General features: G+C 45.1%; 2 protein-coding genes across 2 annotated transcripts; both read left to right on the top strand.

Annotated features, from left to right (window-relative positions):
* The first annotated feature begins 457 nt into the window (after positions 1-457).
* On the top strand, positions 458-15,476 carry oatx (organic anion transporter X). Its single transcript, XM_040027135.1, has 16 exons — positions 458-1,324; positions 1,531-1,644; positions 1,750-1,917; positions 2,052-2,125; positions 2,207-2,336; positions 2,441-2,544; positions 2,621-2,775; positions 2,852-3,020; positions 3,116-3,239; positions 3,311-3,426; positions 3,595-3,649; positions 3,777-3,936; positions 4,788-4,896; positions 7,461-7,539; positions 7,627-7,754; positions 14,702-15,476. The coding sequence occupies exons 2-16, from the start codon at positions 1,618-1,620 to the stop codon at positions 14,787-14,789; spliced, it is 1,686 nt and encodes a 561-aa protein (XP_039883069.1). The 5' UTR covers positions 458-1,324; positions 1,531-1,617; the 3' UTR covers positions 14,790-15,476.
* A 5,674-nt stretch (positions 15,477-21,150) lies between these two features.
* pwwp2a (PWWP domain containing 2A) lies at positions 21,151-25,278 on the top strand. The gene is made up of 2 exons (XM_040027134.1): positions 21,151-22,025; positions 22,846-25,278. Exons 1-2 carry the CDS (start codon positions 21,184-21,186, stop codon positions 24,608-24,610), a joined length of 2,607 nt encoding a protein of 868 aa, XP_039883068.1. The 5' UTR covers positions 21,151-21,183; the 3' UTR covers positions 24,611-25,278.
* The last annotated feature ends 539 nt before the right edge of the window (positions 25,279-25,817 follow it).

Below are 25,817 nucleotides of genomic sequence, written 5' to 3'. Positions count from 1 at the left end.
AGAAACTCTGTAGAAACAGTTTCATGTTTCAGACATTTTGTATTTCCAAAGAGAAACTTTGTCACAGAAAGAAACAGCCAAACATGAACTGAACAATTCAGCTTATTTTCAATTCAAAGTCTAAAATCAGACAGATTTAAATGGAGTCTGGTCTGTTTGATCAGAGCCTGAATGTGAACTAAGACTGACAGGAAGGAGCAGTTTGAGCTTGAATAAAATCTAAAATCAGACAGTTTTTAAATGGAGTCTGGTGTGGCAAACTGACAGTTTCATTTTAAGGCTTTTCAGAATCAGAATACTTTATTGATCCCTGGGGGAAATTATCTTTTTGTTACAGTGCTCCATTATAAACCAACATTAAAGAGACAGACAATACGCTAACTAAGAATAGTACAATATATACACACACATATATATATATATATATATACATAAGTCACTCATTAATAAATAGCTGGAAAAGAAACGTGTAGTTGTAGCAGTAAGAGTTTCAAGAGTTTTTGTGTGACTGAAGAAACATCTCACGCTGTGACCGCTGACCTGTGTCAGTCTTTCTGCAGCTTCATAAACACTGCAAAGTCGCCTGCTCTGCTGTGCCCTGATTGGGACACTGACACACGTGTCACAGCGTGTTCATGAGTTGCTGCCGCCACCATTCGGAAACCTGCTGAGATGATTGTTTACAAAAACTGCTGGACAAATTCCAGCGAGAAGCTCAGTGAGGAGCGAGGACACGAAAACAGATGACTCCACGGGGGGGGGGGGGGACAAGTTTCCACAGTTTTCAGATGTTTTGAACACTTCCTGATGAACTGTTATGGACTTTTATTTTGAAATCACAACAGTATGACTAAGATAGCCACAATAAAGTATTTTATTTTGAAAATCTAAATGTCTAATCCTTCTAATTGTTGTCTAATTTTTGTGTTCTATCCAGTTTTTCTTTCTCGAGACGTTGAGATACAAACTTATTATTACTGATACATGATTATGTTCCTGTTCCTGATCTTCTGCTCCAGTCTTCCTGTTCTTTATTAAAATACTCGGGTCGCTGTCAGAGCACAGACCGCATTAGTTCTCTGATGGAGTGCTACAGTGTGATCGTTTCCTCCCTGCTGAAGGTGGCTGTTTGGTTGGTGGTGATGTTGGTGGTGACTTTGACGGTGTCGCCAGTGTCTCACAAACATTAACACAAACACAAAGTTAGGAAAATAGACAGTGTCCTAAAGTCACTGATTAATGTCCAGTCACTCATTTCCTCTCAGTCTGTCTTCTGCCTGCTCCGTCAGTCGCCCCTCCGTCAGCGGGCCGTCCGGCAGCCTCTGTAAGTACTCTGAGTAAATCCTCTTTCTGCCTCTGCATTCTCCTCAGCTGCAGACTGTAATCCTTTAAGAGCTCTTACCAGACTCCATGCAAATATTTCACAATTTTAGACTCGAGAAGAAACTCGGAGCAGTTGTTTTCATGTTTTTCACTCTTTGACCTTTGACCCAAACACCTGCTCAGGTCTGCTGTTTGGTTTCTTGTCAGGTTTGTTCTGATGGAACAAAAGTTCAGATCCTGAGAACACCTGGAAGCACCTGAAGATACCTGCTGCTATTTGTTGTTGTTGCTGAGATGGGATTCGCTGAGCTGCTGGATGAGGTGAGACACTTAAATTCCTCCTATACAAGAAATAACTTCACTGTCCAGGTGTGTCATACAGGTGTGTAGGGTTAGGGTTAATGTGTTTCCTGTTGTTATGGCAAGGTTGGTGGGTTTGGCAGGTACCAGTGGATCCATGTGACCCTGATCAGTTTACCTGGTTTGCTGATGGCGAGTCAGAACCTGCTAAACAACTTTGTCTCTGGAGTCCCCACTCACTACTGCAGCATACCAGCCAATCACAGCTTGAGCAACCTGTCGCACCTTCACCAGGTGACCTGTCAGCCTGACTGTCTACCTGTCTGGGCATTTTAGTGCAGGCACTATGATCCCATTTCTTTAGTTTTCTCAATTTTACTTCCTTAAATCAATAAATCTGGATGGATGAATGTGATTGGTTGTTTCAGGTGGATGAGAAGCAGCTGCTGAAAATGTTTATCCCTCCTGATTCTTCAGGAAATAGACTGGCCCGCTGCAGGAGGTAAGGTTTTCTTCCTTCTCCTCAGTTGTTTAAATAATTAACCTGACCGTCACATCATTTCCTGTTGCACCTGTTGTCCAGGTATGCGAATCCTCAGTGGCAGCTGTTAGCTGCTAACAGTTCCACTAATGTTAGCCACCTAGAGACCGAAGACTGCATTGACGGATGGACCTTTGAGCAATCAGACTTTCTCACCACCACCGTCTCCGAGGTAGCGGCAGGCACACGGCGAGCCTATTAGCGCGCATTGCCACAGATATGTTAATGAGGTCACCTGTCTCTTACCTATCAATCTCTCACCTGTGTGTGTCACAGTGGAGTCTGGTCTGCTCCCTCCGTCCTCTCAAACAAATGATTCAAACCATTTATATGGGTGGAGTTTTAACGGGAGCCATAGTCTACGGCAGCTTATCTGACAGGTGAGAGTTACCTGTGTATACCTGTTCATTGTCTCAGGTTAGCAGTGCAATCAGATCCCTTCTGTCTATCTCTCAGGTTTGGGAGGCGGTCCGTTCTGATTTGGTCATACCTGCAACTTGCTGTGCTTGGCTGTAGCTCCGCCCTTTCCCCCACATACTCCACCTACTGCATCTTCAGGTTTCTGAGTGGGATGGCGGTGTCTGGGGTCATCATCAACGGAGTTTCCCTAAGTACCCGTCTACCTGGTTCCCTATTTACCTGTCCACCTGGGCACTTGTCTGTCTTCCTAACTGAGTGTCTCCTCAGAGGTTGAGTGGATCACAACCAAGACGAGGACAGTAGTCGGCACACTCAGTTCCTTCTTCTTCACCTTTGGTCAAATGGTCCTGGCCGGGCTTGCATATTGGCTGAGAGACTGGAGGAAGCTGCAGATGGTTGTCTGTGCACCTAACTTCCTGTTCTTCGCCTACAGCTGGTCAGTCAGACTTTAAAAAAGGACAGTGATTGGTCAGGTGTTTCTCTCTGCTCTCCGATTGGTCAGGTAGTTCTCTCTGTGCTCTGATTGGTCAGGTGGTACTCAGAGTCAGCTCGATGGCTTGTTTTGAACCAGCGCTCTGAGGACGCATTGAAGAGTCTTCACCGAGTTGCTCGGATCAACGGGAAATCAGAGATGATCGATAAGATCACTGTTGAGGTAACCTGGCCACCTGTGTAAAAGTGTGATTTCTCCAATCAGATGCTGAGCTCTGTACCATGTGACTGCAGGTGCTCCACTCTCACATGAACAAAGAGATTGAGTCGGCTCGTTCAACATTCACGGTGTTCGACCTGCTGAGGACCCCGGGGATGAGACGCATCTCCATTTGTCTGATGGCCGTCTGGTCAGACATACACCTGCTCATATGCTCAGCTGTCTCACCTGCTTACCTGTTTACCCATTTACCTGCTCTTCTGTTTACCTGCTTCTTCTATCTGTTTTATGTTTTTTTTATTAAATAAAATGAAGCTCCTGTATCCACCTGTACACCTGTGTACTCACCTCTGTGCAGGTTCTCTACTAGTTTTGCATACTATGGCCTGGCGATGGACCTCCAGAAGTTTGGGGTGAGCAACCCGATACCTGTCTTCCTACTTACCTGCTGAAGTTTCAGTACACCTGTTTAAACTTCTTCTCCCATCCTATTGGTTGGATCTACTGTGCTTCCTTCCTATTGGTTGTTTGTTGTTGCAGGTGAGTATTTACCTGATGCAGATCATCTTTGGAGCTGTAGATATTCCCGCCAAACTGTTTGCATTGGGAATACTCAGTTACCTGGGGAGGCGGGTCTCTCAGGCAGTTTGTCTCTTCTTCTCTGCCGCCATCATCTTTGCCAACATCTTTGTCCCCACAGGTACATCCTAATCCTGATCCCCATTCTGAATCTATTTGAGACCCTGGCCCTGATTCTAATTCGGAAACTGATCCCAATCCGTATTCTGATCACAATCTTGATTTAGATCCTATTCCATATCCCCAAATTTATCATAACACTGATTTAGGATTGTGATCCCAAATCTGATTCTGATTCAACCCTGATCCTGATCCAGAATCTGATCCTGATGCAATCTGAACTGTAATCTTAATCCCGACTGTGATACTGCCCTGTTCCTGATTCTAATTTAGATCCCGATTCTAATTCCAATTTGAATTTTTTAAAAGAATCCTAATTCAAATCATGGTCCTGGATTCTGACAACGACCCAATCTGAATTGGAATCGTGATTCGACCCTGATATGAACATAACCCCAATCCATTCCTATTCCCTGTCCTGGATTTGATCATGACCCTGATCTTAATTAGGATCCCAGTCACAATCCTAATGCTGACTCTGATTTCAGTTCAGATTCTGATCCTGGTCTGAAACTGATTCTAATCCAGATCCTATTTCTGATCCTGAATATGAACCTGACTCCGACCCAGAGTCTAATTTTGGATTCTGATCTTTATCCTGATCTAAGTCCCAATCTCTATTGAAGTCTGGGTCTTGATTTTGACCCCGATCCTAATGTGGACCATGATCCCAATTCTAATTTCAATACTAATTCTAATTCCTATCCAAATCTTTGATTCTGGCACTGATCTAGGTCTTTAATCCTAATCCAAATTCTGACCCTATGTCCTATCGTGAACCTGAACAAAATCCTGACCCTGCCTTGAATTCTGATCCTGGTCCTATTCCCAATCCCGTTTCTAACCCCACAGACATGCAGACTCTGAGGACCACGCTGGCCTGCCTGGGTAAAGCTTTCACCTCAGCCTCCTTCACCACCGTTTACCTGTACACCGGTGAGCTGTACCCAACTGTTATCAGGTGATTAAATAAAACCAATGGCTCATATTTAATATTAAATAATGTTAATTTACCTAACAAAAAACACATATCTACAGGATCAAATTGCTGAAACAACTGATTAATGAGTTTGAGTAATATTCCTGTTCCGATGACTTCATAACCACTGGTCTGAATACTAAACATCGCAGCTAGGCCAGGGTCATGTGACTCATCTCAATAATTCACTGATAGGATGAGGCAGGGTCTCACAACGGTTTCACCTGAAACCCTTTTTCACACCTTGACTCGGGGGTCAGCAAGCTTTAAGACCCAAAGAGCCTTTTGGACCCGGTTTACACGGTAAAGAAAACTGGGAGCCGCAAATACTTTTTGACATCTAAAACAAAGATAACACTGCACACATTGTTTTTTACCGTTATGCTAAACAACTATAGTGTGTTGCTTATGAAATCCATGAAGTGCTACAAAGAAAATAAAATTTTATTTATGTAATGAACACATTTTGAACTCTTAAAAAATTATAACAAAAAAGATAAACATCCAGGGGAAGGTCTCTTTTAAATTAATTAAAAAGATGAACTTAAATTATCCATGTAGCAAACAAAGACTGAGCCGTCATCCTTGTATCCTCTTTGGGCTTTGACCTGAATTTTAAAAATAATTGGAAAAAAGCACTATGCTTCTAAAAAATGAATAATAAATATTTGCAAAATACCTGCATAAATATTTATTTTGCCTGGTTAATGTGTATGGTGGGGCGTGGTCTGCAGTGCTGCTGCAAGAGAGGTGGTCACACCTGCCTTAAAGTCGGTGCTCTCTCTGCTGTTGTGTTATGTGTCGGACTGTGTGCTGGAAATAAGACCAGCTGCATGCGCACAGCAACCGCGTGTGAAAAGTGGCCAATAAAGAGAAGCTGTAAAGCATGTTCATGTAAACATCGTTGGGTCTGCCGTGATATAATAATAATAATAATAATAATAATAATAATAATAATAATAATGATGATGATGATGGATTGCATTTCTATAGCACTTTTCAATGGGACTTCTACTCCTGAACCTCTGAACATACTGGTAGGCCGTTCTCGTCAGAAGTAAATGCAAATGAATCTGCCCAGGCATCATTAAATGTTCTATTTTCTTCCGATATTTTTCTTTTCTTACATTTCTCCATACTTGGGCTACCTCGATAAATGCACGGCGTTTCGGCAGATATACCAGCTTCTGCGAGTGTGACTCTAATTTTGAGCAATGAAAAATAATAAAATATCATTTTATTTTTATATTTCAAGATCACAATAATCTTCCAATTTAGAACTACAAGTTAAAAAAAGAACGAACACAAATAAAATACACTTCAGATAAATACTTATAATTTATTTTCCCAAACCACGGAGCCGCAGTATAAAGACTGAAGGGCCGCACGCTGATCAATAGTGGGTCCAGGACCATCTTAGGGGACACTCCCACGGGCCTTACAAACTGGGATTCTCCAACATTTCATCTGAGAACTGAAGAAGCTTCTCAGTTGAAAGATCTTCAAGCAACTTAAAGAAGTCCAGACGCTTTTCTTTCCGAGCTCCTCAGACTGCGATGACCTGATGGCTGAGAACCTTCAGACATGTTGCCTTGCACTCTATAAACTAAATTACCAGCTGACGGGGGGAGAGCACTGTTGTTTTATTATTATTTAATGCTGACCTATGCTTCCTTATTTTTCTTACTGTGTGGAACTTTGACATTTTGAATAATAATTCAAAGTTATGTTACAAACAAGGGCAATACAAATTATTAACCTGCTGGCTGTTACCATCACACTGTTTCCATAGTCCACATTATGAAACTTAAGTGAGTTATTATTACCATTATCTCTAAAGCACAGTGAAAATGACACAGTCTAAACTGTGTATAAAGTTTGTTTTTTCAGTGCAGGAATCAGACAAAAATGTGTTTCTGTTGTTGGGCTTGAACGGCAGAGTACTAAGCATGAAAATGTGTAATTCTCTTTTGGTTTTTAAATGAATGTGGTATCAGTTTTTATGAAGTTACATGTTTGTTTGTTTGCTGTTTAGTTTGTTGTTGTTTTTTCTGTGGTGGAGGGTAGAGTTGCTTTAATAATGAGAACACGGCGTAAGTGTTGCAGCCTGTTCAATCACAAACTTTATATAAACGTTTTCACACTATCTGCGTAACGTGGTGATTGGTTAAAAATAAACATCAGCACGTTAAAGATGAGTGCACTGAGCTGTAATTACCAACAGCTAACGTGTGTTTATGAGTCTAATGCTGGTTAGCTTTTGGGATTAGCATGGAGCAGAGCTAACATTAGCTTACACAGGTGAACAAACCCTGCAGAGGGTGAGGCTCAGAACCGCGTGGACCTCCATAATTCACCTCAGTGTGTGAAGACGACTCTCCTCTGTTAGCATAATGCCAAACATAAGAAGCTTATCAGAATTCTTCTTACTCTGATAAGCTAAATGATTTGTTTCCTTGCTACATCATGTCATTTCCTGTTTGCATGTCTGTTTTATGTCATACGTAAAAACATTTAGATCATGTGATGTGTGCCTGTGCTTTCAGGCAGACGGGAATGGGCTTCGTCTCCACCATGGCAAGAATTGGCAGCATGGCAGCGCCCGCCGTCCTCATCCTAGATGAAGTAATGTCACTAATCTAACTGTCCTTTGAATATGATCGAGGTCATCAATACAGGCAAACATTTTACTGATGGGACGACATTTCCCAGGTACTCCCTGCTCTGCCTAGCTTGGTGTACGGTGGCTCGGCCGTGCTCGCCAGCTGCTTCGCCTGCTTCCTGCCAGAGACGCTCAACGTGCCGCTGCCTGACACCATCGAGGACGTGGAGGCCAGGTGGTAAGCTACCGGCTATCTGCTAGCTTTACCAGAGCCACATTCAGGGATCACAGAAAGTGTCAGGGATATATTCCTGAAACTGCTGGATAAACAGACACTCACTCAAGAACGAGATCGCACAGCGCTCTTTGTTGCACTTGCCGCAAGGGAAGTAGCTGCCTCCGAACTACTTCAACTAGCTTCCCTCTGCAGGCTGCTTTTATTGGTTACGCTAATGAGTATGCATTTTACAACTACATGTGACATTCCTGAGCAGGCATATCTGAACAACATCAGTGTCTGTATTCTGTGTGTGTGTCTTCCTGCCACACAATATATGCTCACAACTGTTAACCACATTTCCTGGTTATCCAAAGGCCATCTCCCCACACCCGTATATGGCTTAATTTTAATGGTTCACCATATACAAGCATAGGCGAGCCCCTAAATAGCTGGGAGTGACCATCCCTCAGAATGTGCTTGTAGTTAAACAGCTACAGCTGATTACCTCCTCCAGCATCATAGATGTGTCGGACGAACAGAAGAATATCTAACCATGCAGTTTAAGGCACGGTTTACACATGCAAGTGCAACAATGGCAACATTTAACAATTTCAATCTAACAGAAGGGAGCTAAGATTAACCACAGAACAGAGCTAGAAACATAGAAATGTACTTAAAGGTGACAGAACTAGAACTTAAATCCCTTCATAAACCCAAAATAAATCACAAACCCACCAAACTCAAACACTGAGTCACAGGAACCATGACCGATTCTTCAGTCTTCTATATCTGCTGTTCACATTCAAATGTTTGTATTAACAGTTCTTTAACCTTCTCCTGAACACAGTTATTATTTCAGACATGCAAATATAAGTGAAATAACAAGAGAAAAAACAAATCAAGTTTTCATGTATATATCTATGTCTGCACATAAAAGCAGCAGGATGAAGTTTACACTTTTCCTGTTCCCACCCCCTATTTCAAATTTCATTGCTTTCAAATCCATAATTAACATTAATGGATCCATACATGTTTCACTATGTATAAGTGTAACACATGAACATACACAAATAAAACAATTTTCAGCACGTAAACAAAAACAACAACAAACTACATGTTTACATCAACTAAGCACCCTGTGTTTAACTTAATCTCTGAGCGTATTTCACATATATGTGACAAACACCTGAATGAACACTTCATCCTGGAGTACTCTGACAATGACCTATAAAAATGAGGACACAATGAGACGACTCAGTCACTGACAGGAAGATTTCCTATATTCATGCATTTGTTCTTTTTAAACAGGCGTGTGAGTTTTATGTACTTTTCTTGATCTCACCTGTGCAGGTGTTGCACACACTAACTCCTCTGACTGTAATACTGTGATATTTTACATTTGTCCTTCAGGTCAGGAGTATTTGGTCTCATTGTGGGGCAAAGACTTATTTGCTGCTTTGTACACTGTGCAGTTCTGAGGGCGACCAAATCTTTAAATTTGAGAATATCTAATTTGACAAAAAGTGGATTTGATGGTTCTCTTGCAGTAGTTTTATTTATCATCCCTATTACTCTCTTTTGCAGAATCAGGGCTTGCCACAGTTGCACTGGTGCGCCTAACTTTTTTCTTAGGCGCACCGGCACAAAAGTTAGGCGCACCCAAATTTTTAAACCGCATCTCTTTACACCGCAGTTTTACATGTGCACTTTATTGGGGGAATTGCTGTCCATACAGACAATACTGATTTATAAATGATTCACTAACAATCTTGTCAACACAAAGTTCTTTATTTGGAGCACATTTCTACCAGAAAGATAAGTTAAAAAGTGCTTGTGCTTAAAGTGCTTTGGCTCTCTTAATGATCACATCGGCTCCTCTGACGACCTGTTTGCTGCTGCCTGCCGCTGAAAGGCAGCGGGGGGAGGGGACACTTGGGCATTCATCGCAGCATATAATGTGTTTCTGGACACACTGCTGCTTTTTCAGCGTTCAAAGATTGATGGCTCTGTGTCAGAGCTGGCTGTGAACTTCAGGCGGATCAGGCCTTAACAAAAAAGTTATCAATCGTTCTTTTCATCTTCTCTTATTACCCACAGCTACATCCACTCTGTCAGGCCTAGGCTGCTCACTGGGGCTGGGTACCATCACTGATTTCTACAATCCATTTGATTCGATTCAGTTTTGCCTCAGACAGTCAGAAATATTAATATTCTGATCATTTATGAGCACTGATACATGTGTGACTTCATCAGAGGCGTGAGCATCACAGCAGAGGCCTTTGTGTCAAAGTAACTGAGAATAAAACAGAAAAACATGAAGCAGATTTTCCTGGCCTGGATTTTTATAGCAGATAACCTTAAAAATATTCTGCAATTTTGCATAGTTTGAAAAAGTTTAAATTTTAATGTACAATATGAATAGCAGCGGCCCCCAAACGGATCCTTGTGGAACCCCGCACACAATTTTGACTTTATGGCATTTATTTGGGTAAATTGTTTACGGTTTTTAAGGTAACCCATGATAATGCCCCCCCACTGACCCCACATGTACATAGTTTAAGTTAAAGATTGTGATCAACGGTATCAAATGCTTTTTTTAAATCTAAAAAATTCTGACAGCATATTCTTTGTTTCCAATAGCAATTGTTACTGTATGTATAAACTCCATTAAGGCACGTGTTGTGGTCCTTTTGGGTCTGAATCCATACTGCTGTTCATATAGTGCATTGTTTTTTTGATAAAGTCATATAATCTATTGTAAAATATTTTTTCCAGTATCTTAGAGAACTGCAGTAAAGAGATGGGCTGATAGTTTGTGAGAAGATGTTTATCTCCAGCTTTATATATTATATGCTACCTTTGCAATTTTCATCTTATCAGGGAATAAGCCACTTTGTAATGACAGATTACAAATGTAGGTAAATGGTTTCACAATACATCCAATAATATCTTTAATTAAGTCCATATTAATACCACCACAGTCGATTTCTTGGAGTTAAAAGATGTAACTATATCAATAATTTGCTCTTCATCTACACCCCTCATTAACATTGAGTTTGCTACATTAATAGTTTTAGGAGGGTGTCCAGTTTTTAAAGTTTCTTTAGCCAAGCCAGGGCCAACATCAAGAAAAAAGTAATTAAAACCATTTATGTCACTAATCGTTGTATTTTGTATGAATGGAACATGGAGAACATGAACTGCTCTTCTGGCTTCTCTTGCCTACTCCTCGCTGCTAGAGACCTGGCAGCGCTTTGCATAGCCGAGCCAGATTTGGCCCGAGGGAAGAAGCAGCTGAGACCTTCAGTATGTCTTGAAGATGATCATCAGTAGTTCTGGACTTGTACTTGGACTTACTGAAGTCCAAGGTGGAGAAGAGCTTTTCGCACAAGTATGTGCTCCCAAAAAGGCACATGGTCTGCTTGAACATTCGGGAAAGTCGAGGGAAACTAGGGCTCAATCCTTTCAAAGGTTGCCCAAGCTGCTTTTCCACTCACCTCCCTGAACTTCGCTTTGAGTTCAGAGTTGCACTGCAGCTCAATGAGCTCCATTTGAAGAACAGAAGAGGCATCTTGCACATCAAAGGAGAAGGGGTCCGCAAAAATGTGAAATGTGGCTCTGTTTGTCTTGAAGTCAGCAAATCTGTGATCAAATTCCTCCTGTAGCCTCAAAATGACATCAACATACTTGTCAGCACTGAATGGTGTGCCTGCATCCACGAGTGCCTTGCATGCTGGGAAATGGCAAAGGTTTGTCTGAGAGAGCTGAGCTTTCCAGAGCGCAGGTTTGTGGAGAATGCTCGCACGTTGTCATAGGCAGCACTGACAAGTTGCCCCTGGCCTTGTAACGTCTTGTTCAGTACATTAAGCTCTTGTGTCATATCAACAAGAAAAGCTAAGTCCATGAGCCATTTGGGATCAGTTAGCACAGGAACACCAACTCCATCCGTCTCCATGAAGGCTTCACTTCTGCTCTCAACTCAAAAAGTCTCTTTAATACATTTCCCCTGCTGAGCCAACGTACCTCAGTGAAGTCGAGCACATCCCCATATTCTGACTCCATTTCCTCTAAAAAAGCACAGAACCTTTGGTGCTGTAAGCCCCTGGATCTGATTTGGTTGATGCATTTCACAACAGTTTTAACTCTTCCAGTTTTATTTGAAGTGCCACCAGTCCATGTTTCCTCCCTGTCATTGATGGCGCTCCATCTGTTGTTATTCCAACAAACCTCTTCCATGGCAAATCTCGATGGCATCACACAGCTTGTAAATATCTGCTGAGCGGTGGTCTGGCCATGCATTGGAATTACTGTGAGCAGCTCCTCCATCACTTCAAAGCTGTCATCAACACCACGAACATACATTGGGAGCTGGGCAGTGTTGGTGGTGTCTGTGGTCTCATCAAGAGCGACTGAGTATACACTGAAACATTTGGCTTTCTCACACGGTTGGTCAGAAATCACAGGTCAGAAATGCGATCTGCTGCGGTGTTGGCAGAAAGGCTGATGTTGCTAAGCTGACCTTTCTTTTCCAGACAGACTATATTTGCAGCCTGCAATATGCACTTTTAGACAAATGCACCTTCTGTGAATGGCTTCCCTGCTTTAGCAATCATCTCACTAACCACGTGGCTCCGACTGCTGCATTATTCTCTTTGGTTGCTTTCTTGAAGAAATCTTGCTGCCTCAGTAGATCTGTTTTAAGACTGGCAACCCGGTTCGCTCTCTCATCTCCCTGGTATTTTGCATCCACCTCAGCATGTCTAGTTGTGTGATGACATTTCAAACTGTATTCCTTGTGCAGCGCAACTTTCTCTGTGCAAATAAGACACGTCGGGGTGCCCCTGTACTCAAAGAAATATTGCATTTCCCACTTTTCCTGAAATTGTTGGTGCTCATCACCAACCTTTCTGTCATGTTTGGGCTGTGTGGCAGGCAGGAATGGACCTAAACGCAAACTCACAGGAATGGAACTTAAACTCAAAAGCACAGCTTTTATGGCGGGAAACAGATCATACAAACAATACAAAACTAAACTGGGAAAAACGAATTATAATGTGCACAAGGAGACACAGGGAGAATCACACACATGGGATGATGCGACACGGAAGAGAGGGAGGCTTTGACATCAATACACAGAAGGTGATGAGGGAAGTGGAAGCACACGGGGATCACAGCTGAGGATAATTACACGTGACAGGACGGGAAAGACACAAACTGAAGGTGCTGACACCAGACACAAACCTTCAACACAACACGGGACGTACACAGAGGCAACCTGGAGGGGGAGAGAGAACAAGGAGCAGCACATGACGGGGTGAGGAAAACACGGAGTGCAGGGCACCAGAACTAACATCACAATATAAACACAGTTACACAAAGGGAGACACAGAGGGCAACTACATGATAGCGAGCGCAAAAAAGGCTGCTCATGGACTGTTATCCTGTTGTTACAGGAGAAAGAAGCAGAAATGACACTGTGACACATAACAAATCAGCTGTTGTTCAATTCAATTCAATTTTATTTATATAGCGCCAAATCAGAACATAAGTCGCCTCAAGGCGCTTCATAGATACAGAGAAAAGCCCAACAATCATATGACCCCCTATGAGCAAGCACTTTGGCAACAGTGGGAAGGAAAAACTCCCTTTTAACAGGAAGAAACCTCCGGCAGAACCAGGCTCAGGGAGGGGTGTTGTTGATGTTTTTTGTTTTGACTACTTTTACATTATATTGCAATATATGTAATGTTCATGTGTGAGGCAATGTAAACAGAGTGATGTAAATAAAAAACATCGACCCACACATTACGGTGCGACCCTATAATTAGTCCGGGTTACCGCGTCGCTATGTGACTGCAGAGTAAATTAGGCTGCATCCTTACTTTTCTTTTATGGCGCAGCTTACTTTAAATATATATATGTACAATGTCCCGCCGGGCAGCAACTTGAAAAACAACTTTTTTGAAGTGTTGTGAACGCAGCACGCTGGGGAGAATGTCCACGTGTGCCGAAACCAGGCAGTCAGCCAGGCACAGAAAAGAAAACAGTCCAGGGCAACGCTGTTGTAACTTTCACTCAATGAGAAATGTTTCTCTGCTTGCATCAAGTCCCGCCGATGTCCCGCCCCCGAGATCCATATCCCACCGTGATTGGTAGGTTCGTTCAGCTCCACACACAACACTGTAAAGTGTCTTACATATCAAACTCGTGGGCCGCACTAACATTAAATTTTCATATTAAGGCGGGGGCCAGTTGTGGCCCCTGACACAGACAATACAAAAGGTGACACGTGGATAAGAATGTAAGCTTAAAAAAACAAAACAAGCATTGATCAACAGAAGGCCTGTTTAAACAGAAAAGTTTTAATTGCTTTTTAAAAGAATCCACATTGTCAACCAAACGTAGTTGTGGTGGTAGACTGTTCCACAGACTTAAAGGCTCCGCCCCCTTTAGTCTTCAGAATGTTCCTTAAATGAAAGAAACAGTAGATGCTAGAAAGCCAATCAGAAGCCTGGGTTAAGCACTAGACTAGATTGGACAGCCTACCCAGCTGATGAGGCTTAAAGGACATATGCAGCTGAATGTCATCGGGATAGAAATGAAATAATTTCACTAAAAGATTGAATGATGCCAGCTAAAGGAAGCGTGTAAAAAGAAAACAATAATGGACCCAATACTGAGCCCTGTGGAACAGGTTAGGTTAGGGACGCAATGATAGAGGTCAATCTGATGAGTTTTCAAACCCAAAGGACCATCTCTCTCCATTTACTCCATTATTAACGCGAACTTGTGTGAAAAAGTACATTCCAGTTCTGGTACCTAAATTAGCTTCAGTGGCTGTGTTAGCATCACTAGCTGTGTTAGGTTAATTAGCTGCGATGCTAACATCCTACTGTTGCTCTCTCATAGACTGATCGATCACCTGATAATTAAAGATGAGTAATCACATGTCTGTCTTTGTAAAGGTCTGGCAGACGCAGCGCCTCACAGCAGGAGTGCGTGGCTTTAAAGGAGCTCAAGGAAGCAGAAGAAAGTGGCCTCAATGCGCTCTGACCAACAAGACGCTGCCACATCACACCATCAGGACCAATCAAAAGGGGACTGACTGTTGACCAATCAGGTGTTTTTAAGATACAGACCAATGAAGATATCTAGAGTAAATTAACTGGTGATTATTGATTGATCTCATGTAATTGATCAGATCAGAACAGCAGACAGTGATAATGATCAATAATTAATAACACTCTCATTATTGTTGTATTGAACCATCATTAATAAAGATGTTAATCTGCTCCTGAGTTTTGACTATCAGGCTTCAGGAATGAGCTCCTGTGTGGGAAGCTCTTCCTCATCAATATAAATTTAATATAAGAATATTGATTAGCTGGCACTCAGGAAGAAAGCTGCCAGCTTTGTACACCAGCACTGCTGGGTAAGATAAAGTTTTTACTACAGGGCAAAAAAAGATCCATTTGATCCACTCTGACTGCTCACCTGAGCTAAACTAATTTGGAAATGGAAGTGGTTCTTATATAGTGTAAGAAGCTTTATTCAACTTATTCAACCTCAAGCTCTTTTTCTATGCTTACGTGTTCTCTATGTAACAGTGACACTGTGATGCATCCATCGCAGAGAAACCCGGGGTTAGGATCTTGCCCAAAGATATTTGGCATGCAGACTTGAGCAATCAAAGATCAACACACCAACCTCCTAATTAGTTGATGACCTGCTCTACTTCCTGAGCTACAACCACAAAAGCCATCATCAGTGGAGCTGTGATAGCACAGGTCAGCATGGCAACAGGTAAACAAAGAGCAAAGTGTCCATGAAGACGTCAAACCGTGACATTCATTGAGTTTAACCTGACTGGACAAAACACCCCTGAAAAGTGTGCAACAGGCAGGTGATGAGGGTGGTGGAGGTGTTGGTCAGACCCCCTGAGACTGAGTCAGGTGGTTTCCAGAGGACATTTAACGTTCAGACATTAAAATTCAAACTGTACCTTTTAAAAGTGTACTGGCTGAATCTCAATGTGTGAAATCATAATCGAATGTAATCAGATTACTTTCAGACTGTCTGCAGCTGTTTTAAAAGCTTAGGGTTGATAAAGATAAGATAAGATACCTTTATTAGTCCCGCAAGGGGAAATTTCATAATTAGCCATAATTTCATAAGGCTGCCGACCTATTGCACGCAATGGCGGCGCCATCTTACCCTCCGACCATACATACATGACACAAAACATCACATGGGGAAGACAGGTCAGAGAGGTATAACAATGGAAAATGCACCACATGAGGAAAGATAAGGAGAAAAAATAACTCCCCCCAGACTGAGCTCCAACAGGGAGATCGGTAGTGATGTGCGATACCACTGATTTCTTTTCTGATCCGATACCAAGTAATATTCAGGGTGGTATCGATGATACTGATCCGATACCGATACTTTGTACAAAAACTTATTTTAGTTATTGTATCTCAAATTATAGCATCATAATGATTACAGGACATCAGATTACTTGTTCTTGTTCACTTAATAATGCAAAGTTCATCATATAGAAATAAAAAACCTGAAGTTGTGTGCCATTTGAACACCTTGCCTGCCTGCAGCACTAAAGGACTCCGTGAGAGACGTCTGTCTCGCCCCAGCAGCACCTGTCCTTCTCCTCCTCTTCAGTTCGCCTCAACATAAGCTCGTCATATTCTGTGATATGATTTACTCTGTGTTTGACAAATTTGTGGTGTTGCCACAACATCTCACTTTCTTGCCACATGTATCACAAACTATGTTTGTGGATGTAAAATACATGACTCCATTTACGCTCAGCCATTGTTGTGAGTGCGCACACCAAGGGGCTGCGACACATTTATACATTTCGCAAATGTCTATGAAAGGCGGAAGAGGAAGTAGTTCCTTCCAATGTAGACAGTCCGAATGAAATAGGTTCTTTCCACTGTGTTCCTGTTAATGATAAACTACAAATTTACCCTAAATTACTAAAATATCGATATTTTAATGTGAGAATCGATTCTAGAACTTAAATGATTGGTATCGGAGGAATCGATATTTCAGGATCGATCCGCACATCACTAGAGATCAGTCTGAGAACAGAAAAAAACACCTCTGCACATGAAAAAACTCTTAATACACCAAAAAAACACATGACAAGCAACAGGGGGGGTAAAGGGTGGGAGACAGCCAATGAAGACAGTACATCCGGGCCTGCAGCCTGTGCGCTGGTCTCCTTGATCCACCGTCAACATCGGAGGGGAATAAGCATCGAAGGCGTATGAGGCACAAGGCTGTGAAAAAAAACCCCAAAACAAAACCATACTAAAAAAACAAACAAAAACACGTTTTTAGTGCTGTTCTTAGCTTTCATCAGGCTGTGCACACGTCGCTGGCCAGGTTGAGATGAAGAGGCTCTTCTTTGTGGCTCCTCCCTACAGCAGCTGAATGTAACGAATACACGTGACTTTGTTTTTTCTTTTTCTTGCTGCCTTCCTTTGCTTAACCCTTCTCTCTCTCCTTTCCTACCTTTTCTTTGCCTTCGTCTTCCTTTTGTCTCCTAATCCCTGCTTTGGTGTTAAATTAAATTCAACTCATTTTCATTTAGAAAGTGCCAAATAAGAACAACAGTCGCCTCAACAAACTTTATACTGTACAGTAAATACAATAATACAGAGACAACCCCAACAATCAGACGATCACCTAGCCAAAATGCTGCAGCAAGAGTGCTGACAGGGACTAGAAAGAGAGAGCAGATTTCTCCTGTTTTGGCTTCCTGTTAAATCCAGAATTCAAAATCCTGCTCCTCACATACAAGGTCTTAAATAATCAGGCCCCATCTTATCTTAATGACCTTGTAGTACCATATCACCCTATTAGAGCACTTCGCTCTCGCTCTGCAGGCCTACTTGTTGTTCCTAGAGTATTTAAAAGTAGAATGGGAGGCAGAGCCTTCAGTTTTCAGGCCCCTCTTCTGTGGAACCAGCTTCCAGTTTGGATTCAGGAGACAGACACTATCTCTACTTTCAAGATTAGGCTTCAAACTTTCCTTTTTGCTAAAGCATATAGTTAGGGCTGGACCAGGTGACCCTGAATCCTCCATTAGTTATGCTGCAATAGGTGTAGGCTGCCGGGGATTCCCATGATGCACTGGGTTTTTCCTTTCCAGTCACCTTTCTCACTCACTGTGTTAACAGACCTCTCTGCATTGAATCATATCTGTTATTAACCTCTGTCTCTCTTCCACAGCATGTCTTTATCCTGTCTTCCTTCTCTCACCCCAACCAATCACAGCAGATGGCCCCGCCCCTCCCTGAGCCTGGTTCTGCAGGAGGTTTCTTCCTGTTAAAAGGGAGTTTTTCTTTCCCACTGTTGCCAAAGTGCTTGTTCATAGGGGTTATTTGATTGTTGGGTTTTTCTCTGTATGTATTATTGTAGGGTCTACCTTACAATATAAAGCGTCTTGAGGCGACTGTTGTGGGGTTTGGCGTTGTGTAAATAAAACTGAATTGAATAATTCCACACCAGCCTATCAATCAACCAAACACCCAGACAGACGTTTAACTCATTTGAAAGCCTGATGCTTAGCCTTGTCCATCCCAGCTGTAAAACTCAAAAACCAGTCTTATTCGTTATCATTTATTGTCCACCTGGGCCTTACACAGTCTCTGTCTGATTTCTCAGACTTTTTATCTGATTTAGTGCTCAGCTCAGATAAAATAATTATTGTGGGTGAATAGTACTCATGGCCATTGATCAGTGGTTGTTGATCAATGGTCATGAGAATTTGCATACTAATGATCAAGGAACTGACCTCCCAGCCCATTGTTCCATCAGTGGGGCTGGTTTCAGTAATTTTGGAAATGTACTGTTTATAAGATTGGAAACCTGCAGTCAGCTGAGACTGAAGAAGTCACCTGGATGAGTGACAAAACGTTTCTCCCACTGAAAACCTTACGTCCAGATGAACAGAATCAACTTTTGGAGTGTTGACCATAATATCCTATTAGAGCGATTAGAACATGCTGTAGGTATTACAGGTACTGTGCTGCAGTGGTTTGTATCATATCTATCTAATAGACTCCAGTTTGTGCATGTAAATGGAGAGTCCTCTTCACACACTGAGGTTAATTATGGAGTTGCACAGGGTTCAGTGCTAGGACCAATTCTGTTTACATTATACATGCTTCCCTTAGGCAGCATCATTAGAAGACATAGCATAAGTTTGGATTCAGGAGACAGACACTATCTCTACATTTAAAATTGGGCTTCAAACTTTCCTTTTTGCTAAAGCATATAGTTAGGGCTGGATCAGGTGACCCTGAATCCTCCTTTAGTTATGCTGCAGTAGCTCTAGGCTGCTGGGGTCTTCCTACACAGTAAAAAATGGAATGTCAGTATTTTAGAGGAAACCTATTTTAACCTCGATAGAGCACTTAAAACTCAGGAGTAAATCAGCTCTAATAGTGGAGTTAAAAGTCAGTGTAAAGTGAAGATTTAATTCCACACAGTATTATGATTAGTACCAGTCTACAGGTGTGGGCAGGCTCAGAGCTGTGACCCACGTGGACTTTTCCCTGGTGAGGTGTCACAGTCAGGTAAGTTAACATTCCCATACTGGTAACATCGTTTAATAGGTATTTTTCCACTAAATAGCTCTTTATAGTTTCACTGATGTCGCGTGAGAACATGTTAGCAGCATATACTCATCAGTTTAAAGATATTGTCGAGTAGCTACATGCTAACTGTTGCTAACAGTTCAGATGTTTATCTTTTCATTCAGTTTCACCTTTTAAATGTTATCTATGTATTTATTCTAAATGCTGCTGACATAATATTATTTCCACATGTCCAATGGCATAGTTTTAACAGCTAACTTACTGCTTTGTTCATTAGATGAAACAATAAATGCTGCTACTGTAACCTGTAGCTTTGGGTTTCCTTCCATCATATAGGTTAGAGCAGCGGTCTCCAACCTTTTTTGCGCCACGGACCGGTTTATGCCCGACAATATTTTCACGGACCGGCCTTTAAGGTGTCGCGGATAAATACAACAAAATAAAACTAGTACCGGTACCGAAAAAAAGAAGATTTATTCATAACACACGTGAAAAGACCGATAAAAACGATAACAAAATAACGCTGAAAACCGATAAAAACCCTGAAAACCATACATTTCACACCTGAGCCTCAACTCTCACGGACCAGTACCGGTCTGAGGCCCGGGGGTTGGGGACCGCTGGGTTAGAGCACAGATTTATCACAGGATCAATATGAAAACTTGACACCCCAGAGAAATAAAAATGAAGTATTAAAGTGTAATCAGATTACTCGGAACAGTGTCAATATGTAATATTTTCACATATTTCATTGTTAATTTTAACACTAAACTGAGTAGAATTGACCCCGAAAGATAAATGTTACAGTCATTTAGGACCAAAGGTTATCTGACAGACTTCACATCAACGGTCCTAGTGTGAAACTGTCACAGTGTGTGATGCTCAGAGTGTGTCTTCTTCACGCTCTCATGTTAGTTTCACTTAATATGAATCTGTTTAATCCGACAGTCGCTCACAGGGGCTTGTATGATGGTTGGGGTTACTCTGTGTCTTTACCCCACAGTATAAAGCACTCTCAGCCAACTGCTGTGGTTATTTGGTTCTATATAAATAAAGTTTCACTGAATTGAATCAAAATGTAAATAACAACAGAGTCTGGTAAACGTCTTTGTCACTCACAGTAGAACAAAGAAGTCATATAAAGTCACAAAAGGCAGGAAACGTCAGTTTTAGTATAGAGACAGCTGGAGGAAGGTTGAAGAGTTCGTGATTGTGTTTTTAACCCTTAGCGTTTTCAAGCATTCAGGGAGACTTTGAGCAGCCACGCGGTGGCGCTGTTATTCAGGATCATGAAGGCAGATTACTGTGTTTAGATCAGGGCTGTGATTGGCTCCGGACGTACAAACAGAAAGTTTTATTTCAGAGAGGGCAGACGTTTCCCCTCAGAAACGTATAGGGCTACTTGTTGTTCAGAGCTTTAAAGTATAGGAATGTGTTTGATGTGATCCTATACGGTCATGTTTGTCACTGACGCAGAACAGAGAGCCCGCTGATCAGCTGCTTGTCGATCACAGGTTTCGGTGTTGTGATTACTGGGACCTCCGTGATGCTGTCTCTGCTCCTTTTTCTGCCTCTGTGGTCACACATCGATCCGCTCTGCGTTGGTTATTCCTCATGTTTTTGTTTCGTCAAAGACACACGCCCCCTGGCGGCCTCTGGCAGCCTTACCACGCTCTGACATAATCAGCCAATCAGAGACGAAGTTTTGCCCCGTCCCATTTGATTGACAGGGGTGTCGGCGAATGGCGGTGCGCCTGCGCCGTAGGCCTGTGTTGCGGGAGGGAGGGGCTCCGCTCCGCTCGGCAGCACAGCGGAAGAAAATGGCGGCCGTGGCTGCAGAGCCAGGAGCTGCGGCGGTTCCGACAACAACAGCGACCGACGAGGGCCCGCCAGCGCAGGGCCCGGCGGGACCGGGTCTCCCGGGAGCCCGATCGGAGTGCGAGGGACCGCAGGAGACCGGGCCGGCATTGGACCTAGGCGCGATGCGGGCGGAGGACGGAGGGGACGCGGAGGGCCGCCATGTCAGGCCGGAGCTGGAGCCCGCGGCGGGAAACGCGCATCCGGAGAGCGACGAAGCTAGCGGCTCCGGGCCGCCGGAGCGGGTCAACGCGGACCGCTTCTCCCCCGGACTGCCCGCGGACCCGGAGGGCGGCGGAGACGTGTCTGCGCAGGAGGCGTACCGCGGCCCGGACCCGCAGCCCTCAGCCGTGTTCTTGCACTCATTCCCGGCCGCGCCGCCCGTCACCGAGGCCGGCCTGTCTCTGGCCGAACCTGCCGAACCCACCACCAACGAGACCACGGACCGAGCCGAGACCGCGGGCCGGGAACGGGGTTACACGAGCCTGGAGCAGGCGGAGCGGAGGCCCGCGACGGACACTGTGCTGGACGGGACGGCGGACGGTCCGGACCCGGACCCAGCGGGGCCCGAGGAGCCGGCTGCTCGAGGCCCGAGGGATTCTTCCCCGCCCTGCCGCTCACCGAAACGGCGGCTGCTGACCGAGCCTGCCGCCGAGGATCGAGCCGTAGCTGACTCTGTGCTGGACCTCAGTCTCGGGTCCGAGGTTCGTGTCTGCCTGGACCACGTCATCGATGACGCGCTGGTGGTGTCTTTCCGGCTGGGAGAGAAGGTGTTCTCCGGGGTCCTGATGGACGTTTCAAAAAGGTGAAACTTTATTAGCAGCAGAGGATGGATGTGATTGATTAGTGATTGATCCTGAACTATGAGGTAGTTTAGAAACAATCAAAAATGATTAGTATTTCTATTTGTCATTGTTTTAGGGATTTAAATGTGTCCAGCTCACCTGTATAAACAGGTTATTGGTCAGGTAAACACCCCTGCAGGAGCGTCCTGCTCCTCGTTAAACGGCTGCGGGGATTGATTAGGCTGCAGTGTTAGCCAGACACACATGAGCATCATTACCTGCTGACCTTTGACCTGGTTGGTGATGGATATAGGACAGAAGCAAGAATGAGAGTGTCTTTACAGTGCTCTGCTGCTCAGTGGGGGGGGGGGACTAAGACACGTCACCAGGTGATAAAACACAGACCTCTGACATCACTCTTTCAGCCATGTAGTGAGTACTGATGGATAATCAACCACCCATAACCTTCATAGCCACAGATACACAGTTACACAGTGGTGTTTTCACAGTGGTTTCTTATGTATAAACACATACAGTGTTGTTGTCGTTGTGCAAAAGTCTTGAATCACTTTTCGTTGCATTTTGCTGAGCGTTGTGCTGCAGAGATTTGTCTGCATCATTACTTAAAAATCATTGTTGTCAGTTACTGTTTGTTTATTCTTACTCAACACTGGGGGGGGCGGGGTCTGACTATGAGGAAATGAGGGTGACTCACGACTTTTGCACAGTACTGCATGTGTACGAGCAGTAATTACACATGTGACCGATTACTGCCGGGTGTTTTCCATATGTGATGCGCTGGCTGCATCAGAGTCTCACGCTCGCCATGTTTGCTTCCAGGTTCGGTCCGTACGGGATTCCCATCACCGTGTTCCCACGCCGGGACGACCGGAGTCGACCTCCCACGTCTCTCCAGCAGCCACTGCCGGTTAGCAACGACTTTCCGGCCATCAAAAAGGAAGAGAATGCTGCTCCGCCCCCTCCTCAGGACTGCACCTCTAAACCGCCACCGCTGTTTCAGGAGGGGGCACCGTACCCGCCTCCTTTGTTCATCAGGGACACCTACAACCAGGCCTTACCTCAGCCGCCGCCGCGCAAGATTAAACGGCCAAAGAGGCGCTACCGCTGCGAAGAGCCCACTTCCATCATGAACGCCATCAAGCTCCGCCCCCGACAGGTACTCTGCGACAAATGCAAAGGGGTGGTGGCGTCAGGCGGGCACCGGGAGACACGGCGGGGGCCGGTGGACCTGAGGGGCGACGAGACTTCGCGGCGGCGGAAGGTAGCAGAAGGACCGATCTCTGCTGAGGTCAAGCGTCTGAGGAGTGACGACAAAGGACGGCCCCCGGCTGCCGACCGGCGCTCGTCATCAGGGATACGTGTGTCATCTTCGTCACAATCCTCTTCCCGCCGCGTTTTGAGGGGAGTGGCCTCATCCTCATCCTCGGCGACCTCGAGCCGCATGCGCCTGAAGCTGAACTCTAAGAAGGTTCTGACCAAAGGGTCAGCTGACCGCTCCAAGGCGCGGCAGGTGCTCAAGACGTTGGTGAGGAGCTCGCAAACGCCGCCGCCGCGCCGGCACAAAGACCAGGACCAGGACCGCCCCAAGGCTGTGACCCGAGCCGCCACCCTGCAGAACCACAACCAGAAGGTCCACTTCACCCGGCGCCTGCAGCACCTCAGCGCTGCCGCCAGCACGCCGCTTCCGCCCAGAATGCGCCTCAAACCCCAAAGGTATCGTACCGACGACAGCCAGGCACAGAGCTCCTCCTCCTCCTCGTCCCCGCCCAAACTCAGCGCTCGCTCATCACCTCCCAAACCAGAACTAAGCCCCGCCTCAACACCCAACCCATCCACAGCCACGCCCCCACTTCAAGTAACTGCTCCTCCCCCAACGCCATCCTGTATGGGAAGCGTTGCCGCGGAGATGCAGGCAGCGTCTGAGGGGAGAGTAGGAGGTCCTCCCTCCTCCTCCTCTCTAGACTCCACCCCCTCAGAGTGTAGCTCCACAGACAATTTTGAACTCCCCCCACCCGGAGATCCTCCCTCTTCCTCTTCTCCCTCCCATAACTCCCCCTCCTCAGCTCCACGGTGCCCACCCTCCTCTCCGCCCACTGGCCCTCCCCTCAGAGCTAATGGTGAGGAAGTGCAGTGTGGCGTTGGGGAGGAGGGCAACGACCTGAAGAGGCGCCGTAAGTCTTCCACGTCGTCTTCCTCCTCCTCCTCGTCATCGTCATCCTCCGTCTTCTCCAAGGCCGTTTCAAAATGTCCGCTCCCGGACGGCCGCACCGTGTGCGTCGGCGATATTGTGTGGGCGAAGATCTACGGCTTCCCGTGGTGGCCGGCGCGCGTGCTCGGCATTACGGTGTCGCGGCGCGGCGATACGGGGCTGGCGGTGCAGCAGGAGGCGCGTGTGTCGTGGTTCGGCTCGCCCACCACGTCCTTCCTGCCGCTCGCACAGCTGTCGCCCTTCCTGGAGACGTTCCAGTCGCGTTTCGACAGGAAGCGGAAGGGCCCGTACCGCCGCGCCATCGCTGAGGCCGCCAGCGCTGCCAAGCAGCTCACACCGGAGGTGCGGGCGCTGCTTACCCAGTTTGAGACGTAGCATTGGCCGCCGCCCACTCGCCCCATCCTCACTGCCCACCCCTTTCAGACAGGCCCCGCCCTTTCAGAGGAGGTGGGAGGAGCTAAAAATGACTGATGGACAATGATGAGTGTGTTTCACATTTATGGGGGGAGGGGGATCTGTCAGGGGCGGGGCTATCTTCAGTCACTGGCGGCGTTTCAGTTTTCCGCACCGTGGGAAATGTTTTGTAGATAATTTAGCCTGATGGTTGGCTGACAGAGCGATGATGTCACAGTATTAATAAACACTAATTAAGTTCCTCGTAGTGATTGACTGATCTGAGTGGCTGGCGGTGTGATGTCACTTCCTGTTGATAAAATAGACTGAAAACTTGTTTTTTTTTTCTAGAAATTTCGTTTCCGTACAGAATTGAATAAACTGTGAACAAAGTGAGGTCCAACCCACAGCCCGGGGCCCCAGACGTGGCCGTGCTGAGCCGCTGTCAGGACGGTGCGTTCGAGGCCCCGGGCTGCTCGGGCGGCCCAACGCTCTCTGATGATGATGATGATGGTGATGAAGGTTCTCTGCTGTCAGACTGTTTACCGTCTGTTTGCAGATCAGAGAGTCCTGCTGGACAAAATAACGGGAACAGTGTGTACATGTGTTGCTTCCTGTTTGAATCTGAATAAACGCTCAAACTTCTCTGACCTTCGGCCTCATCATTTCCACTCTTCTTCTGTGGTGTTTCTCTGGCGGAGATCTTGGACTTTCTCACCTGCAAACAGATGTTTGGTAAACGGGTCTCCACAGCTACTCCCACATTTGCCTCTTGTGGCTGATTGGTCCGTTCGCTGGTCAGGTGGTGGTGGTTAATTCCTTTAGTTCACAGATCCCGCAGACCCTGAAACAAAAATCCAGGACTGATCTCCTAAACGCCCTTGTTCCCGTGAGTGTGCCGCTCAGGTCCGTTAGCTTCGTCGCAGGTGCCTCTAGATCAAACCTGAGGCTGGACCAGCCCGGCTGGTGAAGCAGGTAGCAGCAGGTGAACACAGCGTCCTCACGTGTTATTACCATCAGCTGTTATCAGTCAGACTCAGTGTAGATAAAGCTGATCGGCGTCCTGGTTCTGGTCTGGGTCAGTGTTTGAGAGGTCGGCACAGTTACCTGTAGCATCCAATCACTGAGCTCCGCCACTGAAAAACAACGTCAGCGACGAAGTTCTTCAACCCGCGTTTCTTCTGGAGCC

The sequence above is a fragment of the Simochromis diagramma genome, unplaced genomic scaffold (genome assembly GCF_900408965.1).
Source record: "Simochromis diagramma unplaced genomic scaffold, fSimDia1.1 OVJJ01000773.1, whole genome shotgun sequence".
Classification (NCBI taxonomy): Eukaryota; Metazoa; Chordata; class Actinopteri; order Cichliformes; family Cichlidae; genus Simochromis; species Simochromis diagramma.
This window is presented reverse-complemented; position numbering and strand designations above follow the sequence as displayed.

Bases quoted from the DNA above. Each gene is read 5' to 3' on its own strand.
- oatx (XM_040027135.1), top strand. From the start codon at position 1,618: ATGGGATTCGCTGAGCTGCTGGATGAG. The intron at 2,126-2,206 runs GTAAGGTTTTCT...CCTGTTGTCCAG, and splicing joins AGACTGGCCCGCTGCAGGAG to GTATGCGAATCCTCAGTGGC. The intron at 7,540-7,626 runs GTAATGTCACTA...GACATTTCCCAG, and splicing joins CCGTCCTCATCCTAGATGAA to GTACTCCCTGCTCTGCCTAG.
- pwwp2a (XM_040027134.1), top strand. From the start codon at position 21,184: ATGGCGGCCGTGGCTGCAGAGCCAGGAGCTGCGGCGGTTCCGACAACA. The intron at 22,026-22,845 runs GTGAAACTTTAT...GTTTGCTTCCAG, and splicing joins CTGATGGACGTTTCAAAAAG to GTTCGGTCCGTACGGGATTC.